At 43.2% G+C, this 23,497-nt stretch overlaps 2 protein-coding genes across 6 annotated transcripts in view; both read right to left on the reverse strand.

Moving 5' to 3' along the window:
* Positions 1 to 144: 144 nt before the first annotated feature.
* On the reverse strand, positions 145 to 18,683 carry LOC120020708 (nucleolar transcription factor 1-A-like). Of its 5 annotated transcripts, none has more exons than XM_038964426.1 (20): positions 18,393 to 18,683; positions 15,223 to 15,330; positions 14,656 to 14,837; positions 14,342 to 14,425; positions 14,068 to 14,223; positions 13,582 to 13,646; positions 13,261 to 13,381; positions 12,986 to 13,096; positions 12,410 to 12,531; positions 11,936 to 12,077; positions 11,641 to 11,682; positions 11,385 to 11,522; positions 9,472 to 9,633; positions 9,028 to 9,156; positions 7,340 to 7,425; positions 6,707 to 6,896; positions 6,380 to 6,427; positions 4,354 to 4,494; positions 1,170 to 1,265; positions 145 to 742 (listed from the first exon to the last, which is right to left on the reverse strand). In XM_038964426.1, exons 2-20 carry the CDS (start codon positions 15,281 to 15,283, stop codon positions 656 to 658), a joined length of 2,163 nt encoding a protein of 720 aa, XP_038820354.1. In that variant the 5' UTR covers positions 15,284 to 15,330; positions 18,393 to 18,683; the 3' UTR covers positions 145 to 655. The 5 variants fall into 5 exon arrangements, with proteins under 5 accessions (XP_038820354.1, XP_038820356.1, XP_038820355.1 ...); XM_038964428.1 differs by having other exon boundaries at positions 11,409 to 11,522; positions 17,910 to 18,683; XM_038964427.1 differs by having other exon boundaries at positions 9,046 to 9,156; positions 17,910 to 18,683.
* A 1,437-nt stretch (positions 18,684 to 20,120) lies between these two features.
* Positions 20,121 to 23,497, reverse strand: part of LOC120019936 (anion exchange protein 2-like) — a 38,788-nt gene continuing 35,411 nt past the window's right edge. The window contains exons 21-22 of the mRNA XM_038963347.1: positions 22,988 to 23,161; positions 20,121 to 22,805 (exon numbers count right to left, since the gene is read on the reverse strand). Of these exons, the coding sequence (XP_038819275.1) occupies positions 22,725 to 22,805; positions 22,988 to 23,161 (255 nt within the window). The 3' untranslated portion in view covers positions 20,121 to 22,724. The remainder of the gene's footprint in view (positions 22,806 to 22,987; positions 23,162 to 23,497) is intronic.

The raw sequence follows: 23,497 nt of genomic DNA on the forward strand, positions 1-23,497 counted from the left end.
TGAGTGGATCATCCCTTCATAAAAATATGAAATAGGCTGCCATTTTGGTTGCACAACACCATATGTGACAGAGCTGAGCATACCTCTCTTACATTAAATGATATCAAGTACAAAATAAATCAAAATGATTGAAATCACACAGAATACAAGAGAAAAAAGTGCATTTTATTGGAGGGTTTGACCAGATGTTTCAATGGAGGGAAAGCAGCAACGGTCCTCCCTCTGCACGGACTGTCAGAGACCCATGGACAAAAAAACGGCAAACTCCTCAATATGCCCCTCCAAGTCAGACTTGTTAAAAAAAAAACTCATCGGCTTAAGTTTAAAATGTCTTTCTCAAAGTTTAAAAAAGAATGAAAATGTTGCAACAAGTTCATAATAACACCTATATAAAGGCAAAAAAAAAAAAAATTGAACACGTAACAAAGCCCTGTAAAAGAGAACTCGTCCCGTTTGAATAAAAGTCCTCCGGGTCAACAACTGGAGGTGGAGCAAGACTCCTCCGTTTATTTATTCTCTGTCTCTCATTTCTCCTTGTGAGAAAGAGGTGGGAGGAGCCAACGTGCAAGCGTTTTGATGACGCCACCATGACTGCTCCTGACTCACGAGGAAGCGTGTCCCGCACAGACCCTCCTCTTTTGGGGGGGGGGGGGGGCTAGTCTGTGTCTGAGTCACTGCTGTCCTCTGAGGAAGAGCTGCTGGAGCCCTCAGATTGGTCGTCATCATCATGGTCATCGTCATTCTAGAGAACAGAGACAGAACAGCTGGGTCATTCTAGAGAACAGGGACAGGACAACAGCTGGGTCATTCTAGAGGACAGGGACAGGACAACAGCTGGGTCATTCTAGAGGACAAGAGAACAGCTGGGTCATTCTAGAGGACAGGGACAAGACAGCTGGGTCATTCTAGAGGACAGGGACAGGACAGCTGGGTCATTGTAGAGGACAAGAGAACAGCTGGGTCATTCTAGAGGACAGGGACAGGACAACAGCTGGGTCAAATTACTTGTGCAGCTTTTGATGTGGTTTGCCCAGTACAATGGAACTGATCAGATGTACACGAGGTAAATTAAGCAGACCTCAAATACTTTTGAATATTTTTGCTTAATGTATTTGACCCAAGTCTACACTAAAGCATAGTGCGGATGACCCCTGGCTTGGAAAACTCACATCATCTTCGCTGTCGGAGCTGCCGGATGATTCTTCGTCGTCGTCGGAGTCTGACGAGTCCGTCTTGTCATCGTCGTCTGAGTCGGACGTATCCTGCTGTAGAGCACAGGGTCACGCCTCTACTGCAGACTCACCCATTTACAGAACGTTGTGCATTCGGAAAGTGTTCAGACCCCTTCCTTACATTGTTACGTTACAGCCTTATTCTAAAATAGATTTTTTTTAATCCCCTCAATCTACACACAATACCCAATAATGACAAAGCGAAAACAGGTTTAGAAATTTTGGCAAATGTATTAAATTAAAAAAACATACCTTATTTACATAAGTATACAGTCCCTTTACTATGAGACTCGAAATTGAGCTCAGGTGCATCCCGTTTCCATTCATTCCATTTCTACAACTTGATTGGAGTCCACCTGTGGTCAATTCAATTGATTAAACATGATTTGGAAAGGCACACCTGTCTGCAGTTGACAGTGCATCTCAGAGCAAAAACCAAGCCATGAGGTCGAAGGAATTGTCCATAGAGCTCCGAGACAGGATTGTGTGAAGGGTACCGAAATTGTTTTGAGGCATTGAAGGTCCCTAAGAATAGAACGACCATCATTATTAAAAGGAATAAGTCGGGAACCACCAAGACTCTTCCTAGAGCTGGCCGCCTGGCCAAACTGAGCAATCGGGGGAGAAGGGCCTAGGTCAGGGAGGTGAACCTGATGGTCACTCTGACAGAGCTCTAGAGTTCCTCTGTGGAGATGGGAGAATCTTCCAGAAGGACAACCATCTCTGCAGCACTCCACCAACCAGCCACCAACCAGAAAGATGGGATACAGAGGATTCCTTGCTGAAAACCTGCTCCCGAGCACTCAGGACTTCTGGGGCGAAGATTCACCTTCCAACAGGACAACCCTAAGCACACAGTCAAGACAACGCAGGAGTGGCTGAATGTCCTTGATTGGCCCTGCCAGAGCCTGGGCTTGAACCCGATCAAACATCTCTGGAGAGACCTGAAAATAGCTGAGCAACGACGCTTCCCATTCAACTTGACAGAGCTTCAGAGGATCTGCAGAGAAGAAATGGGAGAAACTCTCCAAATACAGGTGTGCCAAGCTTGTAGCATCATACCCAAGAAGACTCGAGGCTGTAATCGCTGCGTCAACAAAGTACTGACTAAAGGGTCTGAATACTTTAGTAAATGTCATATTTCCAGGGTGGTTAATAAATTAGCAAAAATAACTTGCTTTGTCATTATTGTGTGTAGACTGAGGGGGGGGGGAACAATTCAATCCATTTTAGAATAAGGCTGTAAAGTAACAAAATGTGGATGAAGTCAAGGGGTCTGAATATTTTCTGAAGGCGCTACATAACCAGAGGTTGGAACCTTCATTCTCCAATCATTCTGAACGAGAACCATTATTCCATTCCACTCTTCCAACCAGCAAAATAAAGTTCTGAACCCGTTCGAAATCAGAAAATCGGAATATACATTCAGTACCAGTCACACCTACTTATGCAAAGGTTTTTCCTCTTTTTTTTTTTACTATTTTCTACATTGTAGAATAATAGTCAAGACATCAAAACTATGAAATAACACATATGGCATCATGTAGTAACCAAAAAAAAATTAAACAAATCAAAATATATTTGAGATTCTTCGAAGCAGCCACCCTTTGCCAACTTTGCATTCTCTCAACCAGCTTCATGAGGTAGTCACCAGGAATGCATTTCAATTAACAGGTGTGCCTTAATTTGTGGAATTTATTTTCTTCTTAATGCGTTTGAGCCAATCAGTTGTGTTGTGACAAGGTAGGGGTGGTATACAGATGATTGCTCTCTGGTAAAAGACCAAGTCCATATTACTACAAGAACAGTCCATATTATGGCAAATTGCTGCAAATAAACCACTACTAAAAGGACACCAATAAGATGAAGAGACTTGCTTGGGGCATTTGACTGAGAAGGACAGTGATGGAGTGCTGCATCAGATGACCTGGCCTCCATAATCACCCAACCTCAACCCAATAAAGATGGTTTGGACCGCAGAGTGGAGGAAAAGCAGCCAACAAGTGCTCAGCATATGTGGGAACTCCTTCAAGACTGTTGGAAAAGCATTCCAGGTGAAGGTGGTTGAAAGAATGCCAAGAATGTGCAAAGCGTGGCTACTTTGAAGAATCTCAAGTATATTTAGATTTGTTTAACACTTTTGGTTACTACATGATTCCATATGTGTTATTTCATAGTTGATGTCGTCACTATTATTCTACAACGTAGAAAATAGTAAAGAAAAACCCTTGAATGAGTAGGTGTCCAAACTTTTGACTGGTACTGTAAGTATAGATTGATATGTACATTTCAAACTGACATTAAATTACTTCACCAATCAGTGAGGACAGAGCTGCTTGCTGTGGAGCGGGTATGCGATTTAAAATCGGTATAGGAAAGTCGGGAAATAGCATTTTGCCGTAACAGCATGGTTTAATCACAATGAAAGAAACACATTGTGCTGCCTTGAAGCGCTAGGTATCTTGTTATGACGTGCATTATCTGAATTAGGCCCACAGAATTATACCTACGGAGGAGTGGCTTCTATGGAGGAACTTGAAAGTTCAAAGACATTCAAAGTTGGTTTAACGTTGGACCAGAGCAAACGTTCGCTAACTAACAAGCTTGTGTGTGTGTGTGCAGAGCAGCACTAGAATTAAAAGCATCTTACTTTTTTGTAGTTAATAAATCCAATGTGAAACGTGATAACTATAGTATCGTTAACTAGCATTGATAAAGTGAATCCATTCTTCTCCCGGAACGTCAACTAATGTTATTAACTGGTTCTAAAATAACAGTTTAGTTCCGGAACAGGATAGATTACTTTCGGTTCTGTTCCTCAAATTATTTCATTATTTTCCATGAACCGGTTCCAACCCTTGCTTACAACAGCACATGGAATACACAATTATAGGACACACACATAAGACAACCACCCGGACATAACAGGTTAAAACGAACATAAGCACGTTAGACGTAAAATCACCGTAAAAATGTCAGGACCACACACACAGCGCCCACATCCATGCCACCACTTCAAAATCAGAGTGCATTAGTGTGTGTGTCTGGATTGAGTGCATGCCTGTGTGTCTCCGTCTGTGTGTGAGAAAGGGAAGCAGTCCGGCGAGAACGGCACGGTTACCTTGGCCCGGTACGCCATGGCCCGCTTGCCCCCCCCGACCCCTGCTGCTGCGGCTCTGGCACCTACCGCCTTCCCCTTCACTGCAGTCACGCGAACCTTAGCCCCCGGGCCCCCCCGCGCCTTGGTGGTGCTCCGCCGTTTCTGCATGAAGGGGGGGGGGGTGAGGTGGAGAGGGAATGAGGGAGGGATAATGGGCAGGGGGATGGAAAGATGGAGGGGTATAAGACCAGCACACAATCAAGCTCAAAGCATTGATGATTAGTAGCTAGATGTTAATAGGATGATGTTCTGTTTCCATGTAAACTCAGCAAAAAAAGAAACAGGACCCTGTCTTTCAAAGTAATTTGTAAAAATCCACATATCTTAATTGTAAAGGGTTTAAACACCGTTTCCCATGCTTGTTCAATGAACCATAAACAATTAATGAACATGCACCTGTGGAACGGTTGTTAAGACACTAACAGCTTACTGACGGTAGGCAATTAAGGTCACAGTTATAAAAACTTAGGACACTAAAGAGGCCTTTCTACTGACTCTGAAAAACACCAAAAGAAAGCTGCCCAGGGTCCCTGCTCATCTGCGTGAACGTGCCTTAGGCATGCTGCAAGGAGGCATGAGGACTACAGATGTGGCCAGGGCAATAAATTGCAATGTCTGTACTGTGAGACGCCTAAGACCGTGCTACAGGACGGACTGCTGATCGTCCTCGCAGTGGCAGACCACGTGTAACAACAGCTGTACAGGATCGGTACATCAGAGCAGGACAGGTACAGGATGGCAACAACAACTGCCCGAGTTACACCAGGAACGCACAATCCCTCCCTCAGTGCTCAGACTGTCCGCAATAGGTTGAGAGGCTGGACTGAGGGCTTGTAGGTCTGTTGTAAGGCCGGTCCTCACCAGACATCACCGGCAACAACGTCACCTATGGGCACAAACCCACCGTCGCTGCACCAGACAGTACTGGAAAAAAGTGCTCTTCACTGACGAGTCGCGGTTTTGTCTCACCAGGGGTGATGGTCGGATTTGCGTTTATCGTCGAAGGAATGAGCTTTACACCAAGGCCTGTACTCTGGAGCGGGATCGATTTGGAGGTGGAGGGTCCATCATGGTCTGGGGCGGTGTGTCACAGCATCATCGGACTGAGCTTGTTGTCATTGCAGACAATCTCAACTCTGTGCGTTACAGGGAAGACATCCTCCTCCCTCATGTGGTACCCTTCCTGCAGGCTCATCCTGACATGACCCTCCAGCATGACAATGCCACCAGCCATACTGCTCGTTCTGTGTGTCATTTCCTGCAAGACAGGAATGTCAGTGTTCTGCCTTGGACAGTCAAGAGCCCGGATCTCAATCCCATTGAGCACATCTGGGACCTGTTGGATCAGAGGGTGAGGGCTAGGGCCATTCCCCCCAGAAATGTCCAGGAACTAGCAGATGCCTTTTGTGGAAGAGTGGGGTAACATCTCACAGCAATAACTGGCAAATCTGGTGCAGTCCATGAGGAGGAGATGCACTGCAGTACTTAATGCAGCTGGTGGCCACACCAGATACTGACTTACTTTTGATTTTGACCCCCCCCCCCTTTGTTCAGGGACACATTATTCAATTTCTGTTAGTCACATGTCCGTGGAACTTGTTCAGGTTATGTCTCAGTTGTTGAATCTTGTTATGTTCATACACGTGTTAACTTTTCTGAAAATAAACGCAGTTGACAGTGAGAGGACGTTTCTATTTTTTGCTGAGTTTATATGCAGTTATGCTGGATGCCAGCTTGTGAATACAGATATTCACTAAGTCAGTCATATCAGGCTACAAAGTCAGATAAAGCCAATTTAAATTGACAAATGTATTTGGTGTCAGGTTTTAAGAACTCCAGCTACAGAGAAAAGAGTACCTATAGCCATGGGATGTGAATGTAGAATAAAACATATAGCATGAGTGTGAAGGGCATTGTAATATGAAGTGCTGCGTTGAGTCAGTGTCAAGAACACAACACCATGCGTATTTGACAGCGTGAAACTCACCGTGGTGGAGAACTCTTTATAAACCGCTCGCTCCTGGGGAGAGAGAGACTGAAGGGGACAGACAGACAGAAAGGGAGAAGAAATTACAAGACTGATTTCTTCCAAAAGGTGCTGTCGCTAACATTGTATCTATTATTTAACTATTTAATGCTTTTTTAACGAATACAATGCATAGGTTCGGAGTACGCGCCTTGTGTACCACTGTCTCCTTCTGTGACGCGTTTGATATTTTAAATGTTTATTTGATTATTTTGAGGCAAGCGACATTGGGTGTCCACATTTCAGAAAGGTGCCTAAGAAATAAATGATTTTACCTATGGCCCTTACCTTGACCCAGGCCTCCAGCTCGGCCTTGTACTCAATCTGCAGTTCCTCCACCAACTTCTTGTACTTGTCCTTGTGACTCTGGCTGAGCTTGTGCCAGCGCTTGCCGATCTCCACCATCCGCTCCTTCAGGCTGAAGTGATTCAGCTCGCCATTGGTCAGCAACTCCTGGGAGAACATCTGGTAGCCACTCCTGCACACACAGAGACAGAGGTTTAATTATACCCACATAGCAGTCAATATAAACTGCAAGCCATGAGCAAACTAATGGCATAGGCCCATCTAAATAAAATGTATACATTCATACTAACAGTTAGCAACACAAATGGTAGTAGTAAATAGCCTAGGATCTTCTAGGCTTAACGTGTCCGATTAAGGTGGTGAACAAATACATGAAAAATGAGCAAAGGAAAGCAGAGGACATTTAGGGCGGTGTAAAGCAGAGGACATTTGGAGGGGGCGGGGGGGCAGAGGACATTTGGAGGGGGGTGGGGGGGGGGCAGAGACATAGATAATAGGATGGAGCAAAGTGAAAAGATAAATAAATAATATGGGCCAGGATAAACAAAGACGCCATATGACAAAAATAGACCAGTAACATCAATAACACTCCAGGGTCATTGTGTAGTTACTCACACAGGTGGCTTCCTGGGCTCCCCTTCAAACTTGGGTTTCCTCTGGCCTGCTCCTGCCTGGGCTGTTCTCATCTCTAACAATTCCCTCTGCAGGACAAGTACAGTTCACCACACACAACAACAACGCATCAGACCTGGGTGTACTGTACATGTCAAATACTTTCAAAAGGATTCCATTTTATAGGGCAAATTTAAATCAAGTGACGATCAAGTATTTGGAAGTACTTGCCATATTTAACCCATGTCAAAACATATGGGTAATGGTATATGGCTCATGAAAATTACACACATCAAAAACAGAGGGACTGTTGATTAGATCCTCATTATATACACAAACATTACATATTCCAACACCGAACAAACACACACTACATGACCGAAAGTATGTGGACACCTGCTCAAACATCTCATTCCAAAATCATGGGCATTAATATGGAGTTGCCGCCGCCCCCCCCCCCCCCCCCCTCTTTGTTGCTATAACAGCCTCCACTCTTCTGGGAAGGCTTTCCACTAGATGTTGGAACATTGTTGTGGGGACTTGCTTCCATTCAGCCACAAGAGCATTAGTGAGGTCAGGCGATTAGGCCTGGCTCGCAGTCGGCATTCCAATTCATCCTAAAGGTGTTCGATGGGGTTGAGGTCAGGGCTCTGTGCAGGCCAGTCAAGTTTTTCTACACTGATCTCGACAAACCATTTCTGTATGGACCTCGTTTGTGCACAGGGGCATTGTCATGCTGAAACAGGAAAGGGCCTTCCCCAAACTGTTGCCAAAAAGTTGGATGCACAGAATCATCTAGAATGTCATTGTATGCTGTATTGTTAAGATTTCCCTTCACTGGGGCCTAGCACAAACCATGAAAAAACAGCCCCAGACCATTATTCCTCCTTCACCAAACTTTACAGTGGACACTATGCATTGGGGCAGGTAGCGTTCTCCTGGCATCCGCCAAACCCAGATTAGTCCGTCGGACTGCCAGATGGTGAAGCATGATTCATCACTCCAGAGAAGGCGTATCCACTGCTCCAGAGTCCAATGGCGGCGAGCTTTACACCACCCCAGCCGACTCTTGGCATTGCACATGGTGATCTTAGGCTTTACACCACCCCAGCCGACTCTTGGCATTGCACATGGTGATCTTAGGCTTTACACCACCCCAGCCCACTCTTGGCATTGCACATGGTGATCTTAGGCTTTACACCACCCCAGCCGACTCTTGGCATTGCACATGGTGATCTTAGGCGTGTGTGCGCGCGGCTGCGTCGCCATGAAAACCCATTTCATGAAGCTCCCAATGAACACTTCTTGTGCTGACGTTGCTTCCAGAGGCAGTTTGGAACTCGGTAGTGAGTGTTGCAACCGAGGACAGATGATTTTTACGTGGAGGGATGGGGAAGAGGGGTGGCTTGGAAGAGGGTAGGGGGCGGGAAGGAGAGGTGGCTTGGAGGAGGGGAGGAATGGGGAGGAGGGGTGGCTTGGAAGAGGGTAGGGGTGGGGAAGGAGAGGTGGCTTGGAGGAGGGTAGGAATGGGGAGGAGGGTAGGGGGCAGGAAGGAATGGGGAGGAGGTGGCTTGGAGGAGGGTGGGGGACACAGGAATGGGGAGGAGCAGAAGGTGGGGAGGGCGACCAACATTTTGACATTTCTTCAGCACAACTGGAGAAGACAGCGGTCAAAACGTCTGGTCACTGACCACGGGCCGGTACTGAACCTCGTATCGCTTCTGGTCTTCAGCCGCCTTTTTGATCCAAGGGATCTTCTCCTTCTTCTCCATGGCCTTCCAGGCTGACTCCATGGCACTCTGGGTCTTCTTACGGTCACTCTGTAACCAGAAGACATGGAACACATAAGTTTTTTTATTTTTCACTTTAGTACTGTACGGATTAAAAAGTGCATTCCTAGATGCTGTACAGCATGGGACTTCAACCGGTGGTCTGCGCACCACAACTGGCCCACGAGCCAATTTAATTTGATCCGCCACAGTATACAGTGTTTGTAAAAGAATATGGTTTGTTGAGTTGTTAGAAAACAACTACTTCAATCTAAATGTGAAACACTAAAACCAGATAGAGAACTATAAAAATGAATATGGCCCTAAATTAATTAAGATACAATCATAATAGTCCCTCTTTCTCACCCTGAACTTGGCCAGGTAGTCTCCTACGACGCCTTGTTGCCACATCTCCTCGGCAGTCTTGGGTGTCTCAGGGAGTTTGGTCCTCTTCTTGCCATCGCGCTTCTCTTTCGCCGTCAGGCCGGAGTGTACCCAGTGCCCCTGCTCAGCTTCGCGACAGCGCTCCTGAAGGAATCCCATACAGAGACAGACCTGGTGTCAATGCAGGTGGCATATACATTGTGTACCTAGTATACCTTTAAACGTAAAATCTTAACAGGTGACATAGCTCAAACATCTACTACACCCACAATAACATCTGCTAAATCTGACCAATAAAATGTGATGTTGACCCAACATATGAAATAGTTAGAAAACCTTCCCAGTGACTGACCAGGTGCCAAACTTTCACTGTAGCTTAGCAAGACATAGCCCACCTTCACTGTAACCTAACAGAAAGACATAGCCCACCTTCACTGTAACCTAACAGTAGGGCTGTTACGATGACTGTATTACCGCCACAGCGGCTGTCACCAGTCTTGACCGCAGTCAAATTTCACATGGCCGTTTAGTCACGGTAATTAGGTTTCTCCAAGCTGCTGATTGTCATTAGTAGCCTACCAAACTTTCTAACTGCCTGGTACTCAGCACTCTATTGTCCCTCTAATCACTCTGACATCAATACAAATGTAATCAAAAATCGAATTAAACACTTCATGTGAGCCCATGAGCTCATGTTGCACAACATTTCTATAGGCTATGCAATTGCGTGAGAAAACATAATGATGGCCTCTACTAAAAAGAGGAGTACCCCATCAGCTTTCTATAGGCTAGACCTACAATATTTTTTTATCAACTATCCTAATATTAAGCACATCACTTTGTTTTACAACAGGAGTGTAGCCTACCTGGCTGGGATGAAAATGAACCACAGGAAAAGCGTCCTCCATTCGCTATTTAAGTGCAACGATTACATGTATTTTTTTCTCCTGCCCCGGTTCTGAGACCGAATGGACCATTATCATGCACCTAAATCAAAACTAATTTCACACATTAAGTTTATGTAAAGACCAGATTAAATGAAGAATAGTCTGATGGGTGACAATATTATCGCTTGTGATTGATACCCAGCATATGCCTTTCATCCAACTTTATTTTTTACATCGTCATTAGAATCGCATCATGCAGCACAATGACCACTGGCCGCAAAAGGCATGGATTTTAGAGGGCATTACGACCACACTAGGGTGATGCTGCCGCGAAATTCGAGGCATTATCAAGCGCTTGTGAAATTTTTTATAAGAGACTGATAAAATGTGTGCAGCCTGTCCAAGAAAATCAAAACATATCACAACTGAAGTTGCATAAATAACTCTAAATTAAGCATATAGGAGGACCTGTTTCTTTGTTAACCGCTCAACAAAATAGACATGTGTGCACTCCCTCTGAAATAGTTTGGAGAAAATATAGTTTCTACTTTACTTTATGTTCAATTGTATTCTTCATACTATAAAATAATTCCATGGAATTCTAAGCAAATCTTGCATGCTAAATGAACTAGTGTAGCCCACAGCCATATCAGGGCCTAACATAAGGACAACTCAGAGTATGCTAATTGACTACATTTCTTTAGACCTTTCTAAAATAAATAGTGGATTTATTGTGATGGGGTAGGCTATATTACATTTATTTATTAGACTTTTAAAAATGTAGAAGTTCCAAAGGTCTACACCTGTGGCTTGTATGGAAGCCAGGAGATGCTAAATGTGTTTATGTTAATTAATGGTCAATTACCTTGACTGGCAGTTATTTGCTTGACAATCACCGGCTGACAAAATTTCACGACTACCACAGCCCTACCTAACAGAAAGCCATAGCCCAGCTACACTGTAACCTAACAGAAAGCCCACCTTGTGGCTGAAAGGGTGGTGACATACCTGTTGTAGTTTTGTGAGACCCACCTTGGCGGACGGGGACTTGGATCTGTGAGGGCTGCCAACACCCCCCATGCCCAGCCGCGAGCCACCCAGCTTCTCCTCCGTCATCACTCGGTCCCTCTCCTCCTCCGGGAGACTCTGGAGAAAGAGAACTGACATGTAGGCTGCCAGACTTCCACTACTAAAACTCAGGTCAGCCAAGAATGTGTAGTGTGATATGTACTACAGTACTATGGGTATATTCAGTTCTACTTACCTCGAGAAACCTCTGTAGGTCAATTTCGTACTGCTTCTTTTTCTGTAGTGAGACACACCAGCACAGGGGTGAAAGAGCATTGATACGATTGGTGAATGACAAAAATAAAAAAACTTTCATCATGGCTCACCAAACCAAAACCCTTTCAAACCTTCACATTACATATTGAAACCTATAGAGGCCAAAATAATTAAAGCACCTATTAAGGATGCTGTGCTGGACCGGTCTACGACATAGAGAAAATACTGGTGATTCATTGCATTTCCCCCTTTGAACGGAGCTGAACAAGACTGACCTGCTCGCAACGTTTCTGAAACATGTCCTTCTCCTTCTGCGTCATCACCTTCCACTGCTTACTGCACAGCACCATACGCTCCGTACTGGGAACATCCTTCATGTTCACCATCAGCTCGGCACAGTATAGGGAGTAACCGTTCCTGAAGACCAAAAAAGCCAAGAACCTAGTTCAGCGCTATAGAATTCAACGACAAAGATCTTTAAAAAAAAACTCAACAGATGTTGTCACTGAGAAACCAAGAGCTACTGTTTGCATAAGGATCTCCAATCCATAAATCTCTGGGGGGAAAAATGCCTAAGGGCAAAAATACCCTTTGGTCTTTTCAGAACTGTCAAGAGGCTGTGCCAAAGTCTGGTATCTCTGCTGATACTAGATCATGATGATCATGGGGGTGTGAGCCCCACCTCAGTCCCTCTCCACTTATATTATTTTATTGAAAGAATATTGTGCGACTCCGATCAAGCAACTTACGGCGGTGGTTTGGTTGGCCTGCCGTCGAACTTGTCCTTGAGCTGCCGCTCGGCTTTGGTGAGGACGGACTTGACGTGCTCTTCAGCGTCTGGATGGGCCTCTTGGTAGACTCTCATACAACCCTGTAGAGATAACCATGGATTCAAACTTTTTGGGTGACAATAAAAAATTGAGACATTTTCTCCTCATCAAGCCTTTAATTTAAAAAAAAAATGTTTTTAATTGTGCAGTACTTCCACAAAAAGGGTATTCTATTTATTTAGAATGTGCTTGCAAGGCTGCGTTTACACAGGCAGACCAATTCTGATCTACTTTCCAATAATTGGTCTTTTGACCAATCACATCAGATCTTTTTCAGAGCTGATCTGATTGAACAAAAGACCAATTAATGAAACTTGTAAACGCAGCCTTACTCTCTAGGCAGTGTATATCACATACAAAGTGGCAAATTTGCTTGTTTCTTCTACCAGGGGGGGGAAATTGTAGAGGATTACCGAGTTGTGTCTTGAGGCGCTATCCTTTTGAAAATGTACGAATCCTCTGAACTCCGGCACCCCTTCACACCAAACCTCTTACCGCATAGTCTTTCTGCAGCTCCAGGGCCTTGCTGATCCACTTAAGTCTCTTCTTGTCTGACAGCTGGGACCACTGTCTCCTCAGAGCTTCCTTCAGCTCCTTCTGGCTCACCTGGTAACCCCAGAGAAAGGAATGCCATTCATCATTCACCACAAAGAATTCCAAAAGGGGACATTTTCTTTTTTTTAGGGTAAATTCAAGGAAGCACAACACTTGACAGTTTCATTTCGTGAAATCCCAGACTTAGCTGGGCGGGTTCCACTGTACAAACTCACATCAGGGTGGAGCTTCATGTATGTCTTCTTCTCGTGGTTGTACCACAGCTGCTGGGGCGTCTTGGGCTTCTCAGGGAGGTCCGACTTCTTTCTTTCCTCTATCAACTCCGGGTAGTCCTCTCTGGGTAACAAGAGCAAAGACGTTAAGGCAGCTGTATATGGGTGGTATACCCTTTCAACCAACAGATAGAGGAAAGTGATCACTTGGGTTCTTTTTAAGGAAAATGTGTCAGTTTTTGGAAAGTGTTGCTTGTTATTCAGCAGATTAAGCTAATTTGGCCACTGAAGGCTGGCTTCAACGAGACAGAAAATGCCACTCACTTGAATCGGGCCATATTTTTCTCAAAGGACTCCTTCTCTCGCTGAAACTCTGTGATGTACTTTTGCTGTTGGGTAACAGAGAATAACCCTCACTCAATTAGTTATTAACTGAAAAACTAACAGAATTACTCCCATGTGATACATCCAGGCTGTATCGCATCCGGCCGTGATTGGGAGTCCCATAGGGTGGCGCCCAATTGGCCCAGCGTCATCCGGGTTTGGCCGTCATTGTACATAAGAGTTTGTTCTTAACTGACTTGCCTAGTTAAATAAAAGGTTCAATTATTAATTTTTTTAATTGAAGAAGAGAAAGCTATCAATTCAGAAGCAAGAAAAGTAAGTAATTGGTTCAGGTAGTTGTCTAGTCACAAACAACTCTCTGTTTTCTATACAGTAATGTTATGTACAGATTTGGGCTCTGCCTTTGAATTAAATAAAGATTATCCCAAAGGCATAATGAAACGGCATGGTAGACTTGACCATCACCTTTTTCTTTTCTGGGAGTTCCTTGTATTTCTTGGACAGAATCTTGGTGAGGTCAAGGTTGCTCATCTCCGGGTGGATCTTGGCATACTTGGCTCGCTTCTCCATGAAGAACCGGAAATACGGTGTAAGGGGTTTCTTTGGGAAGTCTGGGTGTGTCTAAAAGGGTGGAAAACAAAACAATGGTCATTTGTATGGTAGAAGACGTGAGCTTGACAAGTATAACCCTAGCATTTTGTGACATTTCATGGGTACAAAGTAAAACCTGATTGCTTACCTTCAATTTCTTCCCTTTGTATGGGTTCTTCACAAACTCAATGGCATCAACTATGAGCTCGGTCATAGTCCTAAACTTCCGCACCTGAACACATAGTATTAAATGGATTAAGGCCTAACCTGAAATTATGTTGTAAACATTTTTTTTTCATGGTGCCGTGTTTAATTTCGCAACAGTAAGATATTTCCAGTAGAAAAAGAGGCTACAGACATTGCTTTCTGTAATTTGTGACACTTCCCTCCACAGATTCAAAACAGAAAATAGATTTTTCAGCTGTTGTGATTGGCTAAAATTGTGACTTGTAATTGGCTAACCTCGGTGGACACCTTCGCCCACTTCTGTTTGCACATGTCGCCGGTGAAGCCTCCGAAGCAGACCTTCTCCCAGTCAAAGTGGGACTCGGTGGTCTTGTATTTCATGGCATCACCATCAGGCAACAGGCTCCGAATTCTCTCCAAAAGAGTGAGGCAGTCCTCCTTACTCCATGTATCCACAACTGGAGCATAGACAATCACACAACCGCACACACATCCATCAAGCAACATCAAAGAGCAGGTGTGTTGTTTTGTTTTGCCTTTTTTTATTAGACACAATAAACCTCAAGCTGACCCCAGAATAGATAAACAACTGTCAGACAAATCTAAGTAAAATGTCAACAAAAAAAAAACTGATCTTTCAATAAACCAGAATTTAACACCTCAATTATCCTGACTGAGAAACCCCTAGGCTACCACCTATACAACTTTAAAAAGGCAAGAATACACCAAGAAATCATACATTTACATCCAATTGGGACACACATAATGGAAGGATCCACAAAATTAGAAGAAATACTACATCTTGTGGTTGATGAAGGGGTGGTTTTGGTTATGTACCCCCACCTGGTTCTGTTTTGATCTGGATGGTCTGGGAGGCAGAGGACACACTGCTGCTGCCGTTCATGGTGCAGCGTCTGTGGGCAGCTCAACTGACCCGGCTTTCTAGAGATTCTGGAGAACCACAAATGCATCAAATATTTAGGGTACTGTCTGTCCCGACTTTAGAAAAAAAAAACTCCTATTATAAACAAATTAACTATGGCTAAAAGTGGAAATAGCAAGGAGATAATTGTCTTTGAGCTACAGTCTATGCTAAAAACTCCCCAAGTCCAATATATGCGTAAAGATATGTATCTACACGAGAATGTATCTACAGTTCAAGAACTGACTCATGACGTTCCATCCAGGTGTTCTAATGTAATTTTATGGTTCCATCCACGACTAAATTAGTTGATCTGGAGAAGTTGCGCGTACTGACAATTACTCAGCTGACAAAGCACCTTTACACTCAAGGTCAAACGTCTTCACTACAAGTAGGGTAACAAATAGGAAATGCACAAATAAGTTTTCAAAAGCTACACTTTTAACACAAAATAGCGACACGTGTATTTCTGATACAGGAAAAGTCGGTCATGCGGATGCTCCGCCCAAGTCTACCCATCCTTTCCCCATATGAGGGAACATCGTGTACTTCTGGAAAGAGTGGCACACAATACGATTTACCGAGAGGACCGATCAATTTATTGTTTCGTCGTGTTGTTTTTGAACGACAGCCGAATGGATACATCATATTAATTCGTTTGGAGATTGCTGCTTTTCGGAACGTTATTATCAAAGCGAGCCAAGCGCAGCTGACCTTTCACTGTGTTGGATAGCTTACCGAAGTGATGGCGCGGTGAGAGCAAGCTGAAGTTTTTGCTTGTCAACTGAGCAATTGATAAAATGCTACAGCTTAAAATAAGCGTTGAAATAACCTAGAACAGAGTATCTTTAAAAATGTGAGTTAGTGCTGAGCCCAGCAATCCAAACACGGGCGTTTCCAAATTCGAAGCCTCGGTCTCGACTCCGGACATGAGACGCAAGTGCTGTGTGCCTGCCAACCCCTCGCCTGTCACCCGGTAGACAGGAGCGCGTCAAGGCGCTTATAATAGCCTAGGCCTATAGGCTATTTACTGTAGGCTAATATAGTCCAAATGAGCGCTATATGCAACCGTTCTTTATTAATTTTTGCGGTATGTTATGAAAATGAATAATGCATCATTTGAGAAACGCACGGTCCCTGTACCAAGTGGGACGCAAAGGGGATTCAGTCATCTCGGGGGCGCATAGTTCCGCGGCAGCCGTTGGCCTTTTCAGCTTCTTTTCATCAGGCCTATACCCCTGAACTGCATAGCCTAGATAGGCTAACTAACCGCGACTGTGTCGGTCGATAGATATTACACCAGGCAACTTAAAACCCTACGTATAGTTAAGGCATAGCCCAATGATTAAGTTACACGATTAGACCTAAATCAAACATTTGTTTTCAGGTTTGAGTGCATATTTGTGAAAAAGTGTCAACATTGGGGAACGCTCGGCCGCAAAACGTCACCAGGTACCGGTCAAAACACCACTCCTGCCGCTGAACAATCTGACAGTTGTGCCTTATCCAATTAGTCTTAGCCTAGGCTACTTGACAAGGCTACATAAATACATCCACAACTGTCTCAAACAACAAATGTAGCCTACGTATTTTTTTAAATTAAGGTATTTTCCCCTTTCCCACATGGGGTGATACGAAACCCCTTAAAATATCCTAGGCTAGATAATAGGCCTAAATTTATAGGATGAAGGGAGCGTTCTAGACAAGGGAATAGAACGCTTGAACATTCCGTGGCGGAGGGCTGAATCGAACTGCCAGAAAATGCGCGCCTGCCCCCGCCCGCTTCCCCCAAGCTGTGGCGCAGCTGTGCACCCGACCGAGGCGTCGCTTTCTCGGTGTAGTGTCATCGTGGCCCGCTCACAAGGTCAAACTTCGGGAAAAACAGATTGCAAACTTAAAGAAAATAGGCCTAACGTTACATTGCATAAAAAAATTGTCGCATCCATCTATACATCTACCGATAACAATCCTGTGAGTATTTCACAGCCTAAAACTATGAAAACATAAAATGCTACGCTCATCAGTCTGCATTCACATATTTCGAGGGGCCGTGGCATTACTATTTTAATGTCTTTCTATTTTGAATCAAGGCTAAAGCCTTCTAAGTTTGTCTTGGGAACACCGACCGTTCTTTGCCTGCTACCCCAGTAATGGCGCCCTTATTCAGGCAGGAGTCAAAACGCAGCTTCCGCTGGCATGAAAACTGGCTACCAAACACATTTTTCTATATGTTACACTAAGTAAATTGACAAGAAAACCACTGTAGACTCAATGCACTATTAGCAGACTGGATGTGTATAGTGCACGTGCATTTTGTAGCATAGTCTAAATCGTAAATTTGTGAAAAGTCGTTTTTTAAATGTTATAATTTGGAGGAGATTGCATTTAACTGTCAATGTGGTTCTATAACTACCAAAAGCAGTAAGTGAAAAGTTCAGAAATGCTTATAAAGCTAGAACTTGATGAAAAACAGATACGCGAGCGAACGCATCTGCTTGCTTTCGCCCCAAAGCTCTCACTGCAGAGCCGCCATGAATGTTATAAAGACTCGGGGAGACACGACTTAAAAATCGCGTTTAACGCCATCAAAACACAACTTTTCACTCACCTTTCGTGGCAGTTAGAAACCAGCGTTGTTACTACAAATCAAGGTATTCGTGTTTAATTATTTTAGGGCTGTTTTAAGTGTCGTTTTTTCAGCCGTAAACCCCGGGGAGTCAGGTCGGAACGGATCCGACAAAAGGAGCGTCTTGTTCGGTATGAAACTCCGCCCAGCGCCGCAGGGGGAGGAACTCCAAGTAAAAACATGCGAGAAAGAAGGAGACAAAGGCGGAGGCTGAAACTAAAAACATACGGCAGTATTTCATAAGAAATAGCTTGGTCGTGATGCTGTAATTTATCTTTAATGAATAGCGCATTTAGTTTACACAATTTATCAATTTAAAAAATTGTAGACAATTCATGACTGTCTTTCATTCTTATAGAGATTATCAAGAGATTATTAAATAATATACTTAATTCTAGCTAGACATTTATCCGCCACCCCCTTCATTTTAGCAGTGTCCATGAAGTGCTAAACCGATTAGCCTACCCTATCCACAGGTTTCCAGGAATTACAGGGCCTCAGAAAACGAACTACAGTGTGATTTGAGAGATCCAGGGATGGACAATAACTAGTTTCATCCAAGGCTCGGAATCGAAACGCATGAGGAAATAAATGAAACGTTCAGGTAGTGTAGCTCTACTGTAGCACTAGCAAGCAATGTGTCCTGCAAATATCTAAACTCTTGTTTGCTAATGCCTATCCATAATCTGAAATGACAATAGGCCGCGGACATACTTTACTTTTCCCTGTCTCCCTTTCATGTGGGCTAACAACACAGCCGTCACGCACATTTCACTGCTGTGGAATTAAGTGAAACTGGCCAATAGACGAGAAAAGGAGGAGACGGCCCTTCACTGCAATTCCTCATCTATTTGAAACTGGAATGTAATAATAAGGCCGCGTTCACGTCATGTTGGAAACTCGGGACTTCTGAGTTCAAATTAAAATCAGTTTTTAGCGCAGAGCTTCCAATTGGTCGGTTCTGATACTTCCCAAGTGGGAAACGCAGGTACCTATATCATACTACGAGTATGCAATTCAGACATGTCCGAGTTTCCGACATTATATGAACGCGGCACAACTGTAGACCTATCAGGATAGGCTGTGGCCTGTGGTGTGTCACGTGAAAAAGCTGAGCTGGTGATTTGAGCAATTTATAGGCCTACATGTAGCGGTACCCAGCAGTAGGCAATGTAATTAAAGATGATGAACCTATTCTTTCTATGATCATCCCGTTTTATTTGCCATACACTCATTATACTTTTTATTTCAAACTTTCACATGCAAGCAGTGACTGATACACATTTCCTTTATGGGAGTTTAGGTGATACATCATGTATGGTTATGACAAGAAGAATGTGTACAATACATAATGTATAGTCTATATATACAGGCTGTATCACAACCGTCAGTGATTGGGAGTCTCATAGGGCGGCGTACAATTGGCCCAGCGTTGGCCGGTGTAGGCTGTCATTGTAAATAAGAATTTGTCCTCGACTGACTTGCCTAGTTAAATGAATATAAAATACATATATCCACTTTAAATGTTCAGGTATCTGCCTTAACACCTTTACAAACACTTTTGTACAGGGACAGACACATCCTTTCTTTTTGTTTTACTAGGCAAGTCAGTTAAGACAGCCTACCAGGGAACAGTAACCGATTTTTACCTTATCAGCTCAGGGATTCAATCCAACAACCTTTCAGTTACTGGCCCTACGCTCTAACCACTAGGCTACCTGCTGCCCGCCTTGAAAATTGTAAAGAAAAAACAACTTTTACACACATCTGTTTCAGTTTATTAAGCTTCATTTATTTGTACATATATATATATAAAAAAAAAATAACATTTACAATCAGCTAAAGCTCTAATTCTACAAACTTGGCAAGGCTAGAGCAAGGAAGATTGTTTATTTTTAACATATTGCAATGTAGCTAAAGCCCGAAAGCACTTGAACCATGATTGAGTCCTACGAAAATATATGGATATACTTGTATAATATATTTTATTTCTTCTTTACTTCTCAATCTCATTTCTACATCCCTGCATGTCAACAATAGATTTGAAATATAAAATGCTATAATATTTGCAGTTAAAAAAAAAAAAGAATAATACAATGTGAGAGAACATGAGTTAATATTTTAGCATATTTCTGGATGCTAGCAAATCTGCAACAGAGGCAATTTTTTTAGGGGGGGGGGGGGGGGGGGGGGGAGGACCACATGATAACAAACACATACAAGGCATCCAGTGCTCTTCATTTGCAGTGATTCAATGAGACACAGTATTCCTACTGCATTACTTTTGGAATACTTGCAAAGAACTGTATTGCATGTGGTTTAACTTTAATGTGGTAAAAAGTAAACATAATATCAATAACTTTGATTATGGCTGCATGTGTTGTTACAACACATTCAGTGACATTTTAAGATGGAAACAGCAGTTATGAATGGACTAGCCTTATTGGGTTTATAGACATGAGTAACTACTGGGCCCCAAGTAAATTGATGTGCATACATACTTACAAATGCCTTAATTTGTATGGAATAGAATGTCTCCCGACTTTTTGGTGACTGTACATTAAAGCCATAATCATACTCAAAACTGTAGTACACAATTGAAACGTCATGTGATTTCCCTCCCAAAAGCTCAGTTGGCTTAATAACTGATTGCATTTTCACATTGGTGTTTTCAGATCACGCCGATTTGTAGTGAATGTCGCTTTAACTCTTTCAGGCACAATCACATAGCTGGTCGTCATATGTAGATAAAGCATGGAAGGCCATAATCATACTCTGGAACAAGACAAGGTTCCATATACAAAATACATAGTAGGCATTTACTACAGTTAAATGGAGTCAAGAGACATGGGTGGAGAGGTAAAGACTACATGACTACGGTAGGAGTGCATGGCAGTGAGAATCAAGTGACTCACTTAAAAGTGGTATGTAGTGTATACAGGTATGATGGACGATTTATGTAATGGGACCAAACATCTTTAAACATGTTTGGAAAAAGCACAGTGGTGAGATCTAAGCAGCAAAGGGTCGGTCGAAAGTCACTTTCAGTATGTGCTCTTCAAAAAATATACAGTGTTTGTCAGTCCTACAGGATAGGGGGAAACAATTTGGACACATTAACTTCCTGAGGCAAAGATTGCCAAATGAAGACTTCCGCCGTGTACCATCCCAAATATATACCAGGGGTACTGTAGTGCTACTTTATTGCTAGGCCTGTATTCATTAAATTGCAAGTAATGAATCTGTTTGAATGAGGGCTGCTTTTAAAGGGTAACTGCACTTCCTAATTTGGCCTCATTTTACATTAGGTTCCGTAAGAAATACTAGCTGCCAAGACTGAATTTAAACCTCAAGTTGGTTTTGGGGTGTGGTCTGACGTGGGTGTCTCGTGTGTGTGTGTGTGTGTGTTCACAGGTAGGAAGACTTATTTAGCAAATTAGCTTCAGCTGGCTGGTGTGCGACAGTGACAAAATTGGTTTGACTTTGGATAGCCTATCTCCGGGGCTAGTTAGGGGCCGTCAATAAATTACACGATGTAAATGTTGCACACCTTTTAGTTCTCATTAAATGCTTTCAATATTTGTATATGAATTTCTACAATTTGTAGTTGGTTTGAGATTTTTAAGTCATTGAAATGTGGAACTATTGGAATTTTAACATAATGTCCCATATACATTGTGTCATTTACCATGGTCCCTAACTAGCCCCATAGGAATATCCAAAGTCAGCCCAAATTTACCACAGGCATTAAGACCGGGTCACGTGCAGCTGCTCTCGGGAATTGATGATTGCTTGTGGGCTGCCAGCAGGATTGAAACAAACCCAACATTCATTTACATTGTGATGCAGTCATGACCACAAGTCTTGCAAAACTCAGTTTTGTACTAGACTGACTTCATGACCAAAATGATCCTATTTACACTTTGTAGTAAATCTTGACTGTAGAATAAATGTTTCTGACTCATACTGATGCCATATAGGAAGTTTTCTAAATGTGAAGTTGGTTTTTAGGGGCAGTTGCTCTTTAAACAACGGTATAATGGATGTAGGCACCCCTATTCTTAATGTATCATACCCCTGTAAACACCCCCCCACACCTGAACAGACCCTGTCCTCTAGAAGACAACAACGTTCAGTCACTTACCCACTGTACCCGATTCTAAAACAAACTTACTGAGACACAACCAGAACTCTTTGGCGTGCTTGATTACACTGTAACAGACCGTATATCATCATAACCAACTTCCATAGCCACATAGCATATGTGATAACGCCACCACAGAAGCAAACAGAAGACACTGTAAACCAGAAAATAATTCATATCTGCTATCACCAGAAGTCTTGAATAGGCGCTGAATATAGGCTTCTCAGGGGGGGTTTACACTACAATGGCAAACAGCAGCTTTTATGTGGACACCAATCCTTTACTTTGACACATAGCAAATCCAACTCCCACCTGAAATTAAAACATACCCCACAATACCCTAAAGATACATAAAAACAGGATTCAACATTGTAACAATGACTAAAACAATTTAGAAGTATATATCCACCTTTCGAAAAGCAAAATAGTAAAAACAGACCAAAAAAAACATGATTTGGGAGTTGGGACTCTAAAAACTTTTAAAAATAATTCAATAAAATACAAATAAAACCGTTCAAACCATCAGTGGTGCATTTATAAAATATCAGGTTAACAAACAAAGGATTTGGTGGGTTAGGAGCAACTTCCTGGAGTATAGGACTTGGGTGCCTATTGGTCAGCAGGATGTTCATCACGTTGGCCCCAACCAATCATTATACAGGCATGTGCATCTCTGTGTACTCATCCTGTCCCTCCCTCTCATCAAACTTAGGTTCTGCGTCGTCTGCATCCAACTAAGACACAAAGAGAGACCAGGTGTAAAAGTCAAGGGTAAAGGTTATGACCAGGGTTATTTCCCAGGCAAAGGCCCCCGAAGCAACATCCAACTCTATAAGAAAACCAATAAAACCCCAATTACTTTAAGCAACAGTGCTAGACTGTGTGTGTGTGCGTGTATCCATGCGGTTAGACTTACACACTGCATCTCGCGTGTGGTGAAGATACGGGGCAGCAGGAACCATTTGACGGGCACGGTGAGGATGAGAACGAAGGGGAAGGCCAACGAGGCCGCGGTGGACATGACCGCCCACAGAGCCGCAAGACACACCAGCTGAATCGCTGTGAACAGGTGCATCCGCAGGGTCCTCACCTGGAACACACACATATGAGAGTATCAGTAGGAGGAGTTGTAGTAGTAGTAGTGGTATCAGTTGTAGTATCAGTTGTAGTAGTAGTAGTATCAGTTGTAGTAGTGGTATCAGTTGTAGTAGTAGTAGTATCAGTTGTAGTAGTAGTAGCAGTTGTACTAGTAGTAGTATCAGTTGTAGTAGTAGTAGCAGTTGTAGTTGTAATAGTATCAGTTGTAGTAGTGGTATCAGTTGTAGTAGTACTAGTAGTAGTATCAGTTGTAGTTGTAGTAGCAGTAGTGGTATCAGTTGTAGTAGTATCAGTTGTAGTAGTAGTAGTAGTAGTAGTGGTGTCAGTT

The sequence above is a fragment of the Salvelinus namaycush genome, chromosome 25 (genome assembly GCF_016432855.1).
Source record: "Salvelinus namaycush isolate Seneca chromosome 25, SaNama_1.0, whole genome shotgun sequence".
NCBI lineage: Eukaryota > Metazoa > Chordata > Actinopteri > Salmoniformes > Salmonidae > Salvelinus > Salvelinus namaycush.

Coding starts and splice junctions, on each gene's coding strand:
- LOC120020708 (XM_038964426.1), bottom strand. CDS start 15,283: ATGAACGGCAGCAGCAGTGTGTCCTCTGCCTCCCAGACCATCCAGATC. Junction 12,078..12,409: donor AGGCCAACCAAACCACCGCC/GTAAGTTGCTTG, acceptor TTTGGTCTTCAG/GAACGGTTACTCCCTATACT. Junction 9,634..11,384: donor GTCTCACAAAACTACAACAG/GTATGTCACCAC, acceptor GGATTCCTTCAG/GAGCGCTGTCGCGAAGCTGA.